At 44.5% G+C, this 18511-nt stretch overlaps 1 protein-coding gene across 1 annotated transcript; it reads right to left on the bottom strand.

The window, feature by feature from the left end:
• Positions 1-10010: 10010 nt before the first annotated feature.
• On the bottom strand, positions 10011-10674 carry LOC123064595 (16.9 kDa class I heat shock protein 1-like). Its single transcript, XM_044488046.1, has one exon. It carries the CDS (start codon positions 10660-10662, stop codon positions 10207-10209), a length of 456 nt encoding a protein of 151 aa, XP_044343981.1. The 5' UTR covers positions 10663-10674; the 3' UTR covers positions 10011-10206.
• Between the last annotated feature and the right edge of the window lie 7837 nt (positions 10675-18511).

Below are 18511 nucleotides of genomic sequence, written 5' to 3'. Positions count from 1 at the left end.
ATGTCTAATAACACCATCTACTCCTTCTTTATAAAGGTGTGGGTCATCCCAAAAGTAATGTCTTAAGTCATAAAAGAACTTTTTCTTTTGCTGGTATGTGAAACTAGGAGGTATAAATTTAGCAACAATGTAATTAGCATAATCAGCATACCAAGGAGCAGTATGAAAAGCATTAACGACCGCTAATTGTTCATCGGAAAGCTATCATCAATAGGCAGTGGGTCATCAAGAACATTCTATAACCTAGACAAGTTGTCTGCAACGGGGTTCTCAGCTCCCTTTCTATCAATAATATGTAAGTCAAATTCTTGGAGCAGGAGAACCCATCTAATGAGCCTAGGCTTAGCATCTTTCTTTTCCATAAGATATTTAATAGCAGCATGATCAGTGTGAATAGTAACTTTGGAATCAACAATATAAGGTCTAAACTTATCACAAGCAAACACAACTGCTAAGAACTCTTTTTCAGTAGTAGCATAATTCCTCTGGGCAGTATCAAGAGTCTTACTAGCATACTGGATAACATTCAATTTCTTATCAACTCTTTGCCCTAGAACAACACCTACAGCATAATCACTAGCATCACACATAATTTGAAAAGGTAAATTCCAATCAGGTGGCTGAACAATAGGTGCAGTGATCAAAGCTTTCTTAAGTATCTCAAATGCTTCTACACAATCATCATCAAAGACAAAAGGAATATATTTTTGCAATAAATTAGTCAAAGGCCTAGAGATTTTAGAAAAGTCCTTAATGAACCTCCTATAAAAACTGGCATGACCAAGGAAACTTCTTATACCTTTTATGTCCTTGGGACATGGCATCTTTTCAATAGCATCTACTTTGGCTTTGGCGACTTCAATACCTCTCTCGGAAATCTTGTGCCCCAAGACAATGCCTTCATTAACCATAAAGTGATACTTTTCCCAATTCAGGACGAGACTAGTGTCTTCGCATCTCTGCAAAACTCGATCAAGGTTGCTCAAACAATTATCAAAAGAGGATCCATAAACGAAGAAGTCATCCATGAATACCTCACAAATCTTTTCACAAAAATCAGAGAATATAGCCATCATGCATATTTGAAAGGTAGCAGGTGCATTACATAAACCAAAAGGCATACATCTATAAGCAAAAGTATCGAAAGGGCAAGTAAAAGTAGTTTATGATTGATCCCCCGCTGACACAGGTATTTGAGAGAAACCAGAATAACCATCTAGAAAGCAAAAATGTGTGTGTTTGGATAGTATTTCTAGCATTTGATCAATAAAAGGTAAAGGGTAATGATCTTTCTTAGTAGCCTTATTTAATTTACAGAAATCAATTACCATCCTATAACCTGTAATAATTCTTTGCGGGATCAATTCATCTTTATCATTAGGAACTATAGTGATACCTCCCTTTTTAGGAACACGATGGACATGACTTACCCATTCATTATCAGCAACAGGATAAATTATACCTGCCTCAAGGAGCTTTAGTATCTCCTTTCTTACCACTTCTTTCATCTTGGGATTTAGTCGTCGTTGAGGATCTCTAACTGGTTAGCGTCGTCCTCCAATTTAATTTTGTGTTGGCATAACGTGGGACTAACACCCTTAAGATCATCCAGAGTGTATCCAATAGCAGCTCCGTGCTTCTTCAGTGTTTTCAATAATCTTTCTTCTTCCTGCTCTGAAAGGTTAGCACTAATAATAACAGGATATATTTTCTTTTCATCAAGATAAGCATACTTAAGATTATCAGGTAAAGGTTTGAGCTCAAACACGGGATTACCCTTGGGTGCAAGGGGATCCCCAAGAATTTCGACGGGAAGATTATGTTTCAGCATAGGTTCCTATTTAAGGAACACTTCATCTATTTCCCTTCTTTCCTTCATAAACATATCATTTTCATGGTCTAGCAAATATTGTTCTAACGGATCAGTAGGAGGCACAGCAGTGGAAGCAAGACCAATTATCTCATCCTTACTAGGTGGTTCTCTATCACGAGGTTGTCTATGAAACTTAGCAAAATTAAACTCATGAGACATACCATCTAAGCCAATGGTGACAGTATCTTTTTCACAATCAATCTTAGCACTAGCTGTATTCAAGAAGGGTCTACCAAAAATAATGGGACATAATTCATCTGGTGGGGAAGTAAGAACAAGAAAATCAGCAGGGTATTTAACTTTCCCACACAAAACTTCAACAACTCTAACAATCCAACTAGTTTAATGGTATCCCTATTAGCAAGCTTAATAGTAACATCAATGTCTTTTAATTCAACGGGTGCAATGTCGTGCATAATTTCTTTATATAAATCATAAGGTATTGCACTTGCACTAGCACCCATATCACATAAACCATGATAACAATGATCTCCTATTTTAACAAAAATAACATGCATGCCTACGACAGGTCTATGTATCTTAGTATCTGGTCTAGCAATATTAGCAGTTTCATCATAGAAATAAATAACATGCCCATCTAAATCATCATCCAAGCGATCTTTAACCATAGCAATACTAGGTTCAACATTGATTTGCTCAGGAGGTGTAAAAGTCCTAGTATTACTCTTATGAACAACAGTCGACGTTTTAGCATGATCCTTTATCCTAACAGGAAATGGAGGTTTCTCAACATAAGTAGTAGGGACAATAGGATCACTATAGGTAATAGTCTTTTCTTCAACTGTAATAGGTGCAACTACTTTCACTTCAACAGGAGGATTATATTTAAACCACTTCTCTTTAGGTAGATCAACGTGAGTAGCAAAAGATTCACAGAAAGAAGCTACTATCTCAGAGTCAAGTCCATACTTAGTGTTAAATCCACGAAAAGCATCAATATCCATAAAAGATTTAACACAATCGAATTTAAGTGTCATACCTGACTCCTTACCATCGTCAGAATCCCAATCTTCAGAGTTGCGTTTAATTCTCTCCAATAAGTCCCATTTGAAATCAATAGTCTTCAACATATAAGAACCAGCACAGGAAGTATCGAGCAGGTTGCGATTATTAAGAGAAAGTCGAGCATAAAAATTTTGAATAATCATTTTCTGGGAGAGCTCATGATTGGGGCATGAATATAACATTAACTTAAGCCTCCCCCAAGCTTGAGCGATGCTTTCTCCTTCGCGAGGCCAGAAATTATATATGTAATTACGATCACGATAAACAAGATGCATAGGGTAGAACTTCAGGTGAAATTCCAACTTCAATCGCTTATAATTCCAAGATCTCGTATCACCACATAGCCTATACCATGTCAATGCATCTCCCTTCAAAGATAAAGGGAAGATCTTCCTTTTGACAACATCATCGGAATACCTGCAAGCTTAAATAATCCACAAACTTCATCCATAAAGATAAGGTGTAAATCGGGATGCAATGTTTTGTCTCCTGTAAATGGATTAGCTAGCAGTTTCTCTATCATACACGAAGGAATCTCAAAGTAAATATTTTCAAAAAGTTTAGTAGGTTGAGGAGCAACTCTTTGCTCTTCTGGTCGGGGTGAAGATACCCCGAACAAGCCCCTCAAAGGATTAGTTTCCATAGTGACAAGTAACAGAAAATTTCAGCACACTATATAAATGTTTCCTTACAAAGTTCCACTCACCAAAAGCGCTACACTCCCCGGCAACGGCGCCAGAAAAGAGTCTTGATGACCCACAAGTGTAGGGGATCTATCGTATTCCTTTTGATAAGTAAGAGTGTCGAACCCAACGAGGAGCAGAAGGAAATGATAAGCGGTTTTCTATAAGGTTTTCTCTGCAAGCACTGAAATTGTAAGTGATAGATAGTTTTGCGATAAGATAAATAGTAATGAGTAACAAGTAAATAAAGTAAATAAAGTGCAGCAAGGTGGCCCAATCCTTTATGTAGCAAAGGACAAGCCTGGACAATTTCTAATAATGAGAAAGGAGCTCCCGAGGACATATGGGAATTATCGTAAAGATAGTTTTCATCACGCTCATATGATTCGCGTTCGATACTTTGATAATTTGATATGTGGGTGGACTGGTGCTTGGGTACTGCCCTTACTTGGACAAGTATCCCACTTATGATTAACCCCTATTGCAAGTGTCCGCAACTACAAATTAAGTATTAAGGTAAACGTAGCCACAACATTAAACATATGGATCCCAATCAGCCCCTAACGAAGCAACGCATAAATTAGGGTTTAAGCTTCTATCACTCTAGCAACCCATCATCTACTTATTACTTCCTTATGCCTTCCACTAGGCCCAAATAATGGTAAAGTGTCATGTAGTCGACGTTTACATAACACCACTAGAGGAAAAGACAACATACATCTCATCAAAATATCGAACGAATACCAAATTCACATGGCTACTAATAGCAAGACTTCACCCATGTCCTCAGGAACAAACGTAACTACTCACAAAGCATATTCATGTTCATAATCAGAGGGGTAATAATATGCATTAAGGATCTGAACATATGATCTTCCACCAAGTAAACCAATTAGCATCAACTACAAGGAGTAATCAACACTACTAGCAACCCACAGGTACCAATTTGTGGTTTTGATACAAGATTGGATATAAAAGATGAACTAGGGTTTGGAGAGGAGATGGTGCTGGTGAAGATGTTGATGAAGATTGACCCCTTCCCGATGAGAGGATCGTTGGTGATGACGTTGGTGATGATTTCCCCCTTCCGGAGGGAAGTGTCCCCGGCAGAACAGCGCCGCCAGAGCCCTAGATTGGTTCCGCCTCGTGGCGGCGGAGTTTCGTCCCGTAAGCTTGCCCACGATTTTTTCCAGGGTAAAAGCCTTCATATAGCAGAAGATGGACACCGGAGGGCCACCAGGGGGCCCAGGAGACACGGGGGCGTGCTCCCCACCCTCCTGGACAGGGTGTGGGCCCCTTGGTGTACTTCTTCCGCTCAATAATTCTTATTAATTCAAAAAATAGGTTTCGTGGAGTTTCAGGATTTTTGGAGCAGTGCAGAATAGGTTTCCAATGTTTGCTCCTTTTCCAGCGAGAATTCGAGGTGTCGGCATTCCCCCTCTTCATGGTAAACCTTGTAAAATAAGAGAGAATAGCCATAAGTATTGAGATATAAAGTGTAATAAGAGCCCATAATGTAATAAATATTGATATAAAAGCATGATGCAAAATGGACGTATCAGGGTAAAGTAGTGATCGTCCTCCGAGGTGCTCGCCAGCGAGATTTCTCCTGTCTGGGGGCCCCATAGACTGCCGCTGCCGCCACCATAGTTGGAAGCGTTGGAGCTGCAGCCGCGGCAGGGCCCAGAGCCGGAGGGTGCGAGCCGGAGGTGGAGAGGTGCACAGGGCTGCCATTGTTTGCAACACTAATGTTCAGACAAGTGTGAATAGTCTATGCCTCATGTCACCTGCCATTATTATTTGTACACATATTTTACTAGCCCGTGGCAACACACGGGCATTCTACTAGTATATTTAATTATGCAAATTTGGCAGCCGTTTGGTGGAAGGCAGTGGCGAAGCTATGTTGAGGCCAGGGGGCTGATGCCCCCCAGCCTTGGACAAAAGTCTAAAGATTTTTTTTGAAGGACCTAGGTGAGAGGAAAATTAGCCTTTCGCCCCCCGTCCCTAGGCGACGCGGCTGGCCGCCCAACTGTCCATGGCCTGCAACCACACCATCAATTTCGACCCATTCTAGTGCAAGACGGGCTGGCGGGGGTGATAGGCACGACCCTCTCCACATGTGCCCAGTTACCGTTTATACCCATCCATTTGGTACAACTTATCTCTGTGGAAAGATGGACAAAAGATCTGGACGCACATGGTCACATTATCACTAATGCCGCATTGTTGGTTTAACTATAATACGTAGCAGCTGATTAGGTGAGCTCATGAAAAGGCTTGCAAATAAATGGATCATCAAAAGGCAAACAGTCTGGCAAGCATGTCTAAATAGATGTTCACTCATCATTAGTCACAAAGACAAATCCACACACTCATTAAGACATACATCCCACAATCTCGACTAAACTGATCTGTTCATCAATCAATTAATTTAAAGCAAATTGGAATGGGGGCTCACTCAGCATCGTCGGTCTCGAAAGAAGTGGAGGGGGTGAAGTAGAGATCGTCCTCCGAGGTGCTCGCCGGCGAGATCTCCCCTGTCTGGGCCCCCACGGACTGCCGCTGCTGCCACCATAGGTGGCAGCGGTGGAGCTGCAGCCGCGACATGGCCTAGAACCTAATGTTCAGACAAATGTGAATAGTCTATGCCTCATGTCACCTGACATTATTCTTTACACATGGGTTCTACTAGTATATTGAATTATGCAAATTAGCCAGCCGTTTGGTAGAAGGCAGCGGCGAAGCTATGTTGAGGCCAGGGGCCGATGCCCCCAGCCTTGGAGAAAAGTCTGAATTTTTTTTAAAGGACCTAGGTGAGAGGAAAATTAACCTTTCGCCCCCTCCCCCAGATATTTATCATTTACATTTGGCCCCCAGTAGTTTTTGTGTAGCTCCGACACTGGTGGAAGGCGTTTTTTTTGCACTAGTTGGAGCACCAAGCCAAATACTTAGCTCTTTGCCTTGTGATTGGTGATGATTGGTGCTTAGTAGCCATGATTTGGCCGGGCTAGATTTAGCGAAGGCTACCGAGGCACTATGATTAATAGCCTTTCATCAAACTAAAGCTAATAATCTTTTTGTAAGTTAATAGAGTCAAAAATTTACAGTAAAGAGTTGATGGTCGGTTCATGTACGGTCAAGACCGATCTGCGGACGGGTATGACATCTGATTTTGGGTCAGCGTTGGAGATGCCGTAAGGACTTGTGAATCAAACAATCAAGGCCAAAAGTTCTTTTCCCCGCTGTTGGGAAACCTTTTCTCCACGGGAAACTCTTGCCTTCACCCGATGGATCGCACGCGAGCGATCCGCCGCCTCCACCATGTGACGCGTGTACACATATCCTTCATGTCTCTCTTTCTGCAACGTCACTAGTGTTGCAAAATTGCCTTCCACAACAACAACCATGTTGCGAAAAAATGAAGACAAAAGAAAAATGACAAATATTTTTGCAACATTGTGTGTGTTGCAATTTGGTTTCTGCAACAACACTGATGTTTCCAAAATAGTGATGATTTTTTTGACAATGTCAACTATGCCAGAAAAGATTTTTGCAACATAAGCTTTGTTGCAAAGTATTTCCGCAACTCTGCCCTTGTTGCAGTAATGAGAACGACGTTGGATGATGGATAGCTGTACAACTGACAAATGCCGAGGCGGCGGATCTTTTAGAAAGATCCATCGGCTGACTCGTAGCGTGGTCCTTTCTCCACCCGCTGCATCCTTCAAAAAAAACCTTGGCAGTTAGTATCCGAGAGACGTTCCTCGTGTCCTCATATTACCAAAGTCATCCGAAATACGGTTAAATAAGGCCGTGAGGGTCGATCAGAGGACCATCTTCCCCGAGTTCTAACATTGGACTGCTGACCAAATGTCACACAAATCAGCCATGGACGACCATCCCCCGGCGGCTTACAAGTTACTGCTAGTACGATCCAGTCTCGTTCCCCATCTTAAAATACCACAGAAATTCCATCCCTTTCGCCATTTGATCCGACATGTTACTCGTGCTTCTACTATTGTGCATGCCTCTGCTGCTTGGCTCCCGCACGCAGCCGCTGGACGCGAGCTGCGCGCCGGCGGCGTGCGGCGACCTGACCATCACATGCCTGTTCTGGCTGCTCGGCCACCACGAACCGAGCTGCGGCTACCCAACCTTCGGTATCACGTGCGACGACCCCACCGGCGCCACGGTGCCCTCCCTCAGCAAGTCCTACCTCCGCCTCCTCGGCATCCGCTACGGCAACCGCTCCGTGGTGGCCTTCCACAGCGGCCTCGTCGCCGGCAGCGATGACCCCTGCCGCACGACGCGGTTCAACGTGTGCAACAGCCTCGCACTCTCGCCGCTTATTGTTTGCAAGTAATGAATATAAATTACCTACAATATCTCGACCTATTACCAACATGAGAAGAACACAAGCCATCAAATTAAACTAGCATGGTCGAGTGCACGCGTGGGAGGGGCCCCGAGTGCGGATGACGCCTGGACCATAGGCCCCATTGATACATGTCTCGGTATTACAAGGCTATGCCTAGTCCTTCGCCCGAGGGGATTACTCACACATCGCAATCGAACCACAAATGAGAGACATTGTAGATAGGCTTATTTGAAGATGGATGATTAACCGTCTTATAATGTCGCTAATCTCAATGGGGTCTTAATTGCAAGTACTGATCTTATGTAGATGGAGATGACAATTGTGGTGGAGAGACCCTTTAGATAGTGCAATATAGAGTTTCGGGGACACCTCATTGCGAACTGTACCTCGGCCCAATAAAAAAGATTCATGTGCGGGCGTCATAAAAGTGGTGGCACCTTGTACTACTGAGACGATACATGTAATATAAAATTTCAATATGTATAATTTTCAGAAATATATATGCATTTTTATACTTAATGTTTTAATATTTATTTTTTGTTTGACGGCCTTTAAAAGTCAAATTAGGATTTGGTGGTGAGTGTAATGTTTAAAACAACCAAGAGAAAACTTCGGAGGTCCATCAAGTTTTGCCTAGAATCACACATTATGTACTTTGCATACGAATGCATGGCTTACTGAAAATACAAGGGAAAAAACTCTAAGGAATTAAATATGTATCTTCAATGTTTCAATTGCAACTAAACAGGGATTATTCAATGAAACTGTTTCTGCCAAAACAAAATTGAGCTTCTACGTTCCCTCATCTACACATCCTCCTCATTCACGAGAAAGAATGATTCACGATAATCTAGATTTTCTTAGACCGGATAGTAGAGTTGTGTGTACTTACACTCCAACCCACTCAGGATTAAAAAGAAGGATTGCCCCGGGCCTCTGCATACCCACTCCGGATCAAGTCTTAGGTGTGGACTTCATTGGATGATATGTCTTGTGTGTATTGGAAAATGCAATTTTCAAGGGAAAAAGATGCAAGGCGGAAGATAGATTGGGCCACAGACTGGACGATGTGTATTTATCCAAGGTCCGATGCACACATTTTTTAAGGCCTGTCCTGTGTCCACCGTTCTCATTTCCGGTCCAAAATCCATGCTGCCATGTGTTTTACTTAGAGGCTATAGCACGCGAAGGCGTTGTTGTCTTTTTTCTCTAGCAGCTTATGGTAGTCGGCTGTTTTGTTTTGATTTTCTCTGTGTTGACTTGGATTTTAATTATGTTCTGGTAGTGTTATTTTTGTGTGTATTGTGATAGGCTGTTATTATAGATGATATTTGTTCTAAGATGAGAGGGGAGTCGTTTGACGTGTGGTAGTGATGCCCTTATGTGTTACGGCATGAGTGTTAGCTGGTGGTTGTTGTGTGAGCCTCTTGAGATGATCTACTCCAGGCTAAAACCGTGGAATTGTTGTTATAATGTTCACATGGTCCAGGAAGCTCTCGCTCACTTAGCTCTCATTCGCTTAGCTTTTATTCACTCGCTCCGGCTAACATTCTTTTATTAAAGAATTGTTAAATCAAAAGATATTCAAGGTTTTAAAAGCCCTTGGATTTTTTAAAAAACATATAATATACTTTAAAAAATGTTTGTAAATTTGAAATAAACTAAGCAAATTTAAAAATGTTCACAAACTTAAAAAATATTCATTAACTTTAAATATATTTATGAATTTAACAACCTTACAGGGCCACTCTTGGCGCACTGGGAGGCTTCAAATCTAAGAGGCTTCTGATGGCATGTCTCTGCTCTCTTTCTGTCCTAGAAATAACTGATTAATGAACACTGAATGTATTTCTCAAAGAAGAACAAAGAAAACTGAAGGTGAGGCAGAATAGAAGTCACAGAATCATTGTAGACCCACGATTATGAAAGCTGAATGTGAGACAGAAGACATTCAGTGTACCGATGTTTCTGTAGAAGAAAGCCTGTCAGTGTATCCATCCCAACTGCAAGCAAAAAAGGTCAAATTTTGTGTACGCAAAATCTGCACTGCACTCAAAATCAGAACAATTTATTTCTCATTTATTCATCGCCGAATCTGTTGGCGATTAGCCGATTACACAAGTACAGAAAACACTGGGGAAAGAAACACAATACAGAGATGTCTCATCAGACTCGCAAGAACTCGCACACACATCAACCAAATTGGCTCCAACCTGAATGAGCATACGTCCAAACGCATGCACTCAGCCGGAGATCTCGATGGCCTTCACCTCGGGCTTCTTGACCTCGGCCTTGGGCACGGTGACGGTGAGCACGCCGTTCTCCAGCCCGGCCTTGACCTCCTCCACCTTGGCGTCCTCCGGCAGCCGGAAACGCCGCACAAACTTGCCGCTGCTGCGCTCCACGCGGTGCCACTTGTCGTTCTTGTCCTCCTTCTCCCTGCTCCGCTCGCCGCTGACGACGAGCACGTTGCCGTCCTCCACCTCCACCTTGACCTCCTCCTTCTTCACGCCGGGGAGGTCGACCTTGAAGACGTGCGCCTCGGGGGTCTCCTTCCAGTCCACACGGGCGTTGGCGAACGCGGCCGTCTCGTTGCTGCCGCCTGAGATCGCCGGGACGATGGAACGGAAGGTGTCGAAGGGGTCCGCCCAAAGGTCGGCGAAGGGGTCGAACACGTTGCTCCGCCTCACGATCGACATCGTCAGTGTTTGCTTTGGAATACCTTCTCCATTATTTTTCTCTCTACGGATCCAGCACCCCGGCGACTACTCTGGAATACCGAAAAAGGGTTTCCCCGCTTTGTATACAAAGCAACCAACCAAACCATACATGAATATGTGCTGGGGCGGAAGCAGCACAGTCACGCCAAAAAAAACGATAGAGAAAGAACAAAAGAAAACAAATGCCGACAATGGCGGATCAACAAAAACGAAGAAGCCTCGCGATCGCAGCGCCCACCGGGATCTTCCACTAGACTCCAAGACTCCGAAGCGGCGGCACCTATCAACACCTCCAAGAAGGATCGCGATGATGATGACGCTGCTGCCAAGGGTTTCCCACGGTACACGACGAGGCGAGAGGAAGGGTAGCCCATGACGCCCTCCCGGAAGGTCAGGTGGCACCCACAGGCGCCACCGCGTCTGTGTCGGCCCCGCCGACAGGGGTTTCCCTCGATCCCAACCCGCACCTTTGGCGCTCCGGATCCAGCCACCAAACCAACCATCACCCTGCGCCAACGCGGTCATGAGGCCCCCACCCCGTCTCACCACGGCACCGCGAAGAGGGGACAGCGCGGCGAAGAATCAGAGCCAGGACTAGGGCATCAGCACCGTCGGCACGCGGGAGGGCCCCACCTCCACCGTCCGCGACGGTAGCCGTCCGGACGCAATAGCAGGAGCACACCAGGCCCGTGGGCCCACAGGCCCGGTCGAGCCCTCGTGGGCCCGTAAAGCTCCTGCCTTCGCGCTGCTGCCGGCACGCCAACGGCGCCGACGCCCCATATCTGAGCCGCTCCTCCTCCTCACCGCGCCGCGGACAACGAGGCCACGCCGAGGGGCCGGTCCGCTAGGACCCAGATGGGGCCCGCCGGACCCAGATCTGGGCCGGGGGCGCGACATCGGCCACCCAGCACCACCACGCCGCCCCGTCGCCAAGGAGCAGCGCCGCTACCACGACCACCGCCGGCCACCCCGCCGGATCACCGGACCGTCGCCAAGCTGAGCAACACCGCCGCCGCCCCCTGCCCCGGGCCAGGGGGACGCGCGTGCGGGGAGAGGAGATCCTGCCGCCACCGGCACCCCCCGAGCCGTAGCCGGGGGCGCCCACCGGCGACGGCAGGGGAGAGGATGAGGGGCGACGCCGAGAGCAGGGGCACGGGGCCGCCTCGACCGCCTCCCGGGGAGGCGGCACGAGGGCGGAACGAGGGGCTGGGGAGGAAGGGCGGGGGGAAGGGGGCGGATCCGGGCCGCGCGCCGGCGAGGGCGGCTAGACCCCGCCGGAGACGGGCAGGGGAAGGAGGCGGCGGCGAGGGTTTCGGTCGCGGGAGCGGTCGCTCGCGGGAGCGGTCTGCTAAATTTCTATCCCACTTTGTTTTTTTGAATAACAACATAGTTTACCATTGTCTACTCTGGAATATGATGGGGCCTTTTCTAGAAGAAGACATTGAGAACTCGAGATGACTCATGAGCGGACCGAGCATACGATTCGCACCAGAGCTGAGACTAACCGAGAAGAACTGAGACCAAAGCTACGATCCAATTACATGACTTTTTAATGAACCTGATATGAGATAGAGTCAAATCTTTTGTCCAGGTTTAACTTAAGCAATAGTAATATGTCCAGATCGCGGTAATGGCAGACGCACGGAGGGGCCTATTAGGGAATTTACGGAATATCAGACGTGGGCGATCGGGATTGGAGAAGAGGGAGCATACGCCCCACCCCCACTGAAAATCAGGGAGGGAGAGAGATTAGTTCAGAAGAAAATTACGTAAAACCCCGTAACAGGCATGTGAGTCTAGGATTATTGGTCCAGATCGCTGATTAAAAGCGATGTTAGCTAAAAATCTAAAACCAATATTTTCAGTACTGAAATAAAGCGGAATTGTAGCGACTTGGGTCGCACGCTGAAGCAACTTGCACTTTCACTCCGCAAATGTCATCCTGGACGGAGAGTTGCGTTCCTAGCAAAAAAGTTGGTCTCAAAGCAGTTGAATCGTGTAACTATGCCCTTGAATTCTAAATACCGTGTGGTTTTGGTCTTTTGAAGTGGTTTTGATCAAAGTAGTGCTGATGTGTAGGCCTTGCCGCGATCGCGGGGCTCTCACATCGCTTGTTTCTTCTTCAGAAATCTCCACTAGTTCTTTTCTGTAGGATATAAATGCTAGCAAAAATTTTTAATAAATCAAGAAAACTTCAAAAAATAAATAAAAAGCCATATGGTTTTCAACAATTTCTTTATTTTCTCTCTAGTTTATTTATCACTGGTGTTTCTTGAGTTTTTAAATTATGAGTAAGTATTTTTCTTTCTTTTCTAAGAAATTGAAATTTTCCATTGTTTGTGTTTTTCTCCTCTTTTCTCTATTTTTGCACCTTCTTATTCAACTTTCTGATTGTTGGCTTTTTCATGCTCCGATGATATGTTATTGGCAAAAATAGACGATATGAATGAGCCACATACCAAAAACACACCTGCCTCACCATAATTTATGGTGTCTTGAGTTAACAATTTTTTAAAATATATTTAAAGTCAGCCATCGATCCACCTGTCTGACGCCTAATTTGTGTCTTAACAAAGAAAAAATACGCGAAAGATACATTGGAAGGTTTCCTTTTAAAAAACCCGCCCATGTATTAATTAAATTAAAACTTTCATACAATCATTCATTACATCATTTGCCACACAGGGGGAACATTATTATTAATAATACATCAGACCTATTTATAAAACTTAATTTTGCAATCTCATGTGCCGCCAGATTAGCTTTCCTGCCATGGAGATCTTTAAATTCGCCAGCATCTTAGAGATACTCAAAACTTCCTTCTTAATGTCAACAAGGGATGATTGTCAAAACTGTCTTTTCCAAGAGCAGAAGCAACAAAGGAACAATCTGTTTCTAAAAAGATGGGTTCATAAAGAGTGATACCAATATACAAGCCAGAAAGTGCCGCTGTAAGTTCCCCTTCCTCAATGCTAGAGCAAGCTCCAATATAATCCTAAGAAGAAATGATAACTTCTCCAGAATGGTTTCTGACAACCAGCCCCACACTCGCGGCATTGATTGCCTCCACAAAACTTGCATCCATTAATCTTAAAGAACTCTGTGATGGAAAGTTGCCAACCAGCAGAAATCCTCTCCATATTATTGAAAGCCAGAATGTCATCCCCCACTTCCTTGCCTTTGTTGATCACCTCTACCTGCACTTTTGCATGACAAGGTGAAAAGGAAGGCCAATAATTTTGAACAAAATTCACAGAGGATGAGATGGATTCTCTTTCCTGACCAAAAATCAGATCATTTCTCAAGTGCATGGCTCTCCAAAACATGAAAATAGATTGCTCACACGCTGACGAATTTAATTGATCCAATAAAATAAGAAGTGAATCCGGACCTATATTTCTGAAAATCTCTCTGGTCGGTAAATTCAATACCTCTCTCAAAGCCATACAAAGTGCACGATCCTTTGGAAACTCACCAACGCATGAAAATGACATTCATCTTCAACACCACAGATTGTACACGTACCTAGGATATATTGATGGTGCTTTATCATGTTAACTTGAACAGCCAAGCAACCCACCATGCAAAGATTCTAATCTACTGAGGGACATTAGGCTTCCAAATAATATTTCAGATTGTCCTTTCCCCATTTAACGCTACACTAGAATTCCCCAGACTAACATTCGAATCCATGAGATTCGGTGCTAGCCTTTGCGCACTCTTCACGAAAACATGCCACTTTTTCATGGTGCCAAGCAATAAGATCTCCCTCGCCTAAATTAAGGTTTAGAGGATTGAGATGCCCTAAGGATCCAAGGACCGAGGCAAACGTCTTGAATGCATTTCCACTGCTCTTATTTCTGTGTCAAAGTCCAGGCTGCCATGCCCTTATTCTCGGACCCAAGGCTATGCTACCAGTGGCATGTCTATGCTCTCTTGTTGTTGTAGAAATGAATAATTAATTAAAATTGGAGTTATTACTCAAAAAAGATTAAAGAAAACTGAAGATGAGATAGAAGTCACACATTCAACATTCAGGGCAAACATGGGAAAACGTCATACCAAGCCGGGTTTCAGGCTGGGCTTGTAAAAGCCTGACCTTGCTTTCTCAAGTCCAAGCCCGACCCAAAGCCCGAAATACATTATATTTACAAGCCCGAGCCTGGCCCGAAATCAAGCCCGAACACTATTTTTTTAGTGTACACACATGCAAGCCCGACCCGAACTACCTTCCGGTTGCAAAACAAGGCCAGAGCCTGGCCTGAATGGCATGTTCGACCCAGCCCGACCCGGTCGTCGGGTCAGGCTGCCCATGTCTAGGTTTAATTCAGGGTATTGGTCACTGTAGACCAACGATTAAAAGAAGTTCATGGTGGGCTAGAAGTCACATTCAGCGTATCGAATTGAAGGAAATATGCCCTAGAGGCAATGATAAAGTTATTATTTATTTCCTTGTATCATGATAAATGTTTATTATTCATGCTAGAATTGTATTAACCGGAAACATAATACTTGTGTGAATACATAGACAAACAGAGTGTCACTAGTATGCCTCTACTTGACTAGCTCGTTGATCAATGATGGTTATGTTTCCTGACCATAGACATGTGTTGTCATTTGATTAACGGGAGAATGATGTGATTGACTTGACCCATTCCGTTAGCCTAGCACTTGATCGTTTAGTATTCTGCTATTGCTTTCTTCATGACTTATACATGTTCCTATGACTATGAGATTATGCAACTCCCGTTTACCGGAGGATTACTTTGTGTGCTACCAAACGTCACAACATAACTGGGTGATTATAAAGGTGTTCTACAGGTGTCTCCGAAGGTACTTGTTGGGTTGCCGTATTTCAAGATTAGGATTTGTCACTCCAATTGTTGGAGAGGTATCTCTGGGCCCTCTCGGTAATGCACATCACTTAAGCCTTGCAAGCATTGCAACTAATGAGTTAGTTGTGAGATGATGTATTACGGAATGAGTAAAGAGACTTGCCGGTATTGAACTAGGTATTGAGATACCGACGATCGAATCTCGGGCAAGTAACATACCAATGACAAAGGGAACTGTTGGGAAACGTAGTAATTTCAAAAAATTTCCTACGCACACGCAAGATCATGGTGATGACATAGCAACGAGAGGGGAGAGTGTTCGTCCACGTACCCTCGTAGACCGTAAGCGGAAGCGTTATGACAACGCGGTTGATGTAGTCGTACATCTTCACGATCCGACCGATCCAAGCACCGAACGTACGGCACCTCCGAGTTCAGCACACGTTCAGCTCGATGACGATCCCCGGGCTCCGATCCAGCAAAGCTTCGGGGAAGAGTTCCGTCAGCACGACGGCGTGGTGACGTGATGATGTTCTACCGGCACAGGGCTTCGCCTAAACTCCGCGACGATATGACCGAGGTGGAATATGGTGGAGGGGGGCACCGCACACGGCTAAGGAACGATCCGTAGATCAACTTGTGTGTCTATGGGGTGCCCCCTGCCCCCGTATATAAAGGAGGGAGGGGGGAGGCCAGCCGGCCCTTGTTGGGCGCGCCAGGAGGAGGAGTCCTCCTCCTAGTAGGAGTAGGACTCCTCCTTTCCTACTCCTACTAGGAGGGGAAGGAAGGGGGAGAGGAGGGGAAGGAAAGAGGGGGGCGCCGCCCCCCCTCCTAGTCCAATTCGGACCAGAGGGAGAGGGGGCACGCGGCCCTTCCTGGCCGCCCCTCTCTCTTCCCACCAAGGCCCATGTGGCCCATTAACTCTCCGGGGGGGGGGGGGGGGTTCCGGTAACCCTCCGGCACTCCGGTTTTCTCCGAAATCACCCGGAACACTTCTGGTGTCCGAATATAGTCGTCCAATATATCAATCTTTATGTCTCGACCATTTCGAGACTCCTCGTCATGTCCGTGATCACATCCGGGACTCCGAACAAACTTCGGTACATCAAAACTTGTAAACTCATAATAAAACTGTCATCGTAACGTTAAGCGTGCGGACCCTACGGGTTCGAGAACTATGTAGACATGACCTAGAACTATTCTCGGTCAATAACCAATAGTGGAACCTGGATGCCCATATTGATTCCTACATATTCTACGAAGATCTTTATCAGTCAAACCGCATAACAACATACGTTGTTCCCTTTGTCATCGGTATGTTACTTGCCCGAGATTTGATCGTCGGTATCCAATACCTAGTTCAATCTCGTTACCGGCAAGTCTCTTTACTCGTTCTATAACACATCATCTTATAACTAACTCATTAGTTACAATGCTTGCAAGGCTTAGGTGATGAGTATTACCGAGAGGGCCCAGAGATACCTCTCCGACAATCGGAGTGACAAAACCTAATCTCGAATTATGCCAACCCAACATGTACCTTCGGAAACACCTGTAGAGCACCTTTATAATCACCCAGTTATGTTGTGACGTTTGGTAGCACACAAAGTGTTTTTCTGGTAAATGTGAGTTGCACAATCTCATAGTTGTAGGAACTTTGTACAAGTCATGAAGAAAGCAATAGCAACATACTAAACGATCAAGTGCTAGGCTAACGGAATGGGTCATGTCAATCACATCATTCTCCTAATGATGTGATCCCATTAATCAAATGACAACACATGTCTATGGTTAGGAAACATAACCATCTTTGATTAATGAGCTAGTCAAGTAGAGGCATACTAGTGACTTTATATTTGTCTATGTATTCACACATGTATCATGTTTCCGGTTAATACAATTCTAGCATGAATAATAAACATTTATCATGATATAAGGAAATAATTAATAACTTTATTATTGCCTCTAGGGCATATTTCCTTCAGTCTCCCACTTGCACTAGAGTCAATAATCTAGATTACATAGTAATGATTCTAACACCCATGGAGTCTTGGTGCTGATCATGTTTTGCTCGTGAGAGAGGCTTAGTCAACGGGTCTGCAACATTCAGATCCGTATGTATCTTGCAAATCTCTATGTCTCCCACTTGGACTTGATCCCGAATGGAATTGAAGCGTCTCTTGATGTGCTTGGTCCTCTTGTGAAATCTGGATTCCTTTGCCAAGGCAATTGCACCAGTATTGTCACAGAAGATCTTCATTGGTCCCGATGCACTAGGTATGACACCTAGATCGGAAATGAACTCCTTCATCCAGACTCCTTCATTTGCTGCTTCCGAAGCAGCTATGCACTCCGCTTCACATGTAGATCCCGCTACGACGCTTTGTTTAGAACTGCACCAACTTACAGCTCCACCGTTTAATAAAAACACGTATCCGGTTTGCGATTTAGAATCATTCGGATCAGTGTCAAAGCTTGCATCGACGTAACCGTTTACGACTAGCTCTTTGTCACCTCCATATACGAGAAACATATCCTTAGTCCTTTTCAGGTATTTCAGGATGTTCTTGACCGCTGTCCAGTGATCCACTCCTGGATTACTTTGGTACCTTCCTGCCAAGCTTATTGCTAGGCATACATCAGGTCTGGTACACAACATTGCATACATGATAGAGCCTATGGCTGAAGCATAGGGAACATTTTTCATTTTCTCTCTATCTTCTGCTGTGGTCGGGCATTGAGTTTGACTCAACTTCACACCTTGTAGCACAGGCAAGAATCCTTTCTTTGCCTGATTCATTTTGAACTTTTTCAAAATTTTGTCAAGGTATGTGCTTTGTGAAAGTCCTATTAAGCGTCTTGATCTATCTCTATAGATCTTGATGCCCAATATGTAAGCAGCTTCACCGAGGTCTTTCATTGATACACTTTTATTCAAGTATCCTTTTATGCTATCCAGAAATTCTATATCATTTCCAATTAATAATATGTCA

Source organism: Triticum aestivum, chromosome 3B (assembly GCF_018294505.1).
Source record: "Triticum aestivum cultivar Chinese Spring chromosome 3B, IWGSC CS RefSeq v2.1, whole genome shotgun sequence".
NCBI lineage: Eukaryota > Viridiplantae > Streptophyta > Magnoliopsida > Poales > Poaceae > Triticum > Triticum aestivum.
Note: the sequence above shows the minus strand (reverse complement) of the source record. Positions and strands in the feature narration are given on the sequence as shown.

What these genes read in the sequence shown, in the direction of transcription:
- LOC123064595 (XM_044488046.1), bottom strand. Translation starts at nt 10,662, where the DNA reads ATGTCGATCGTGAGGCGGAGCAACGTGTTCGACCCCTTCGCCGACCTT.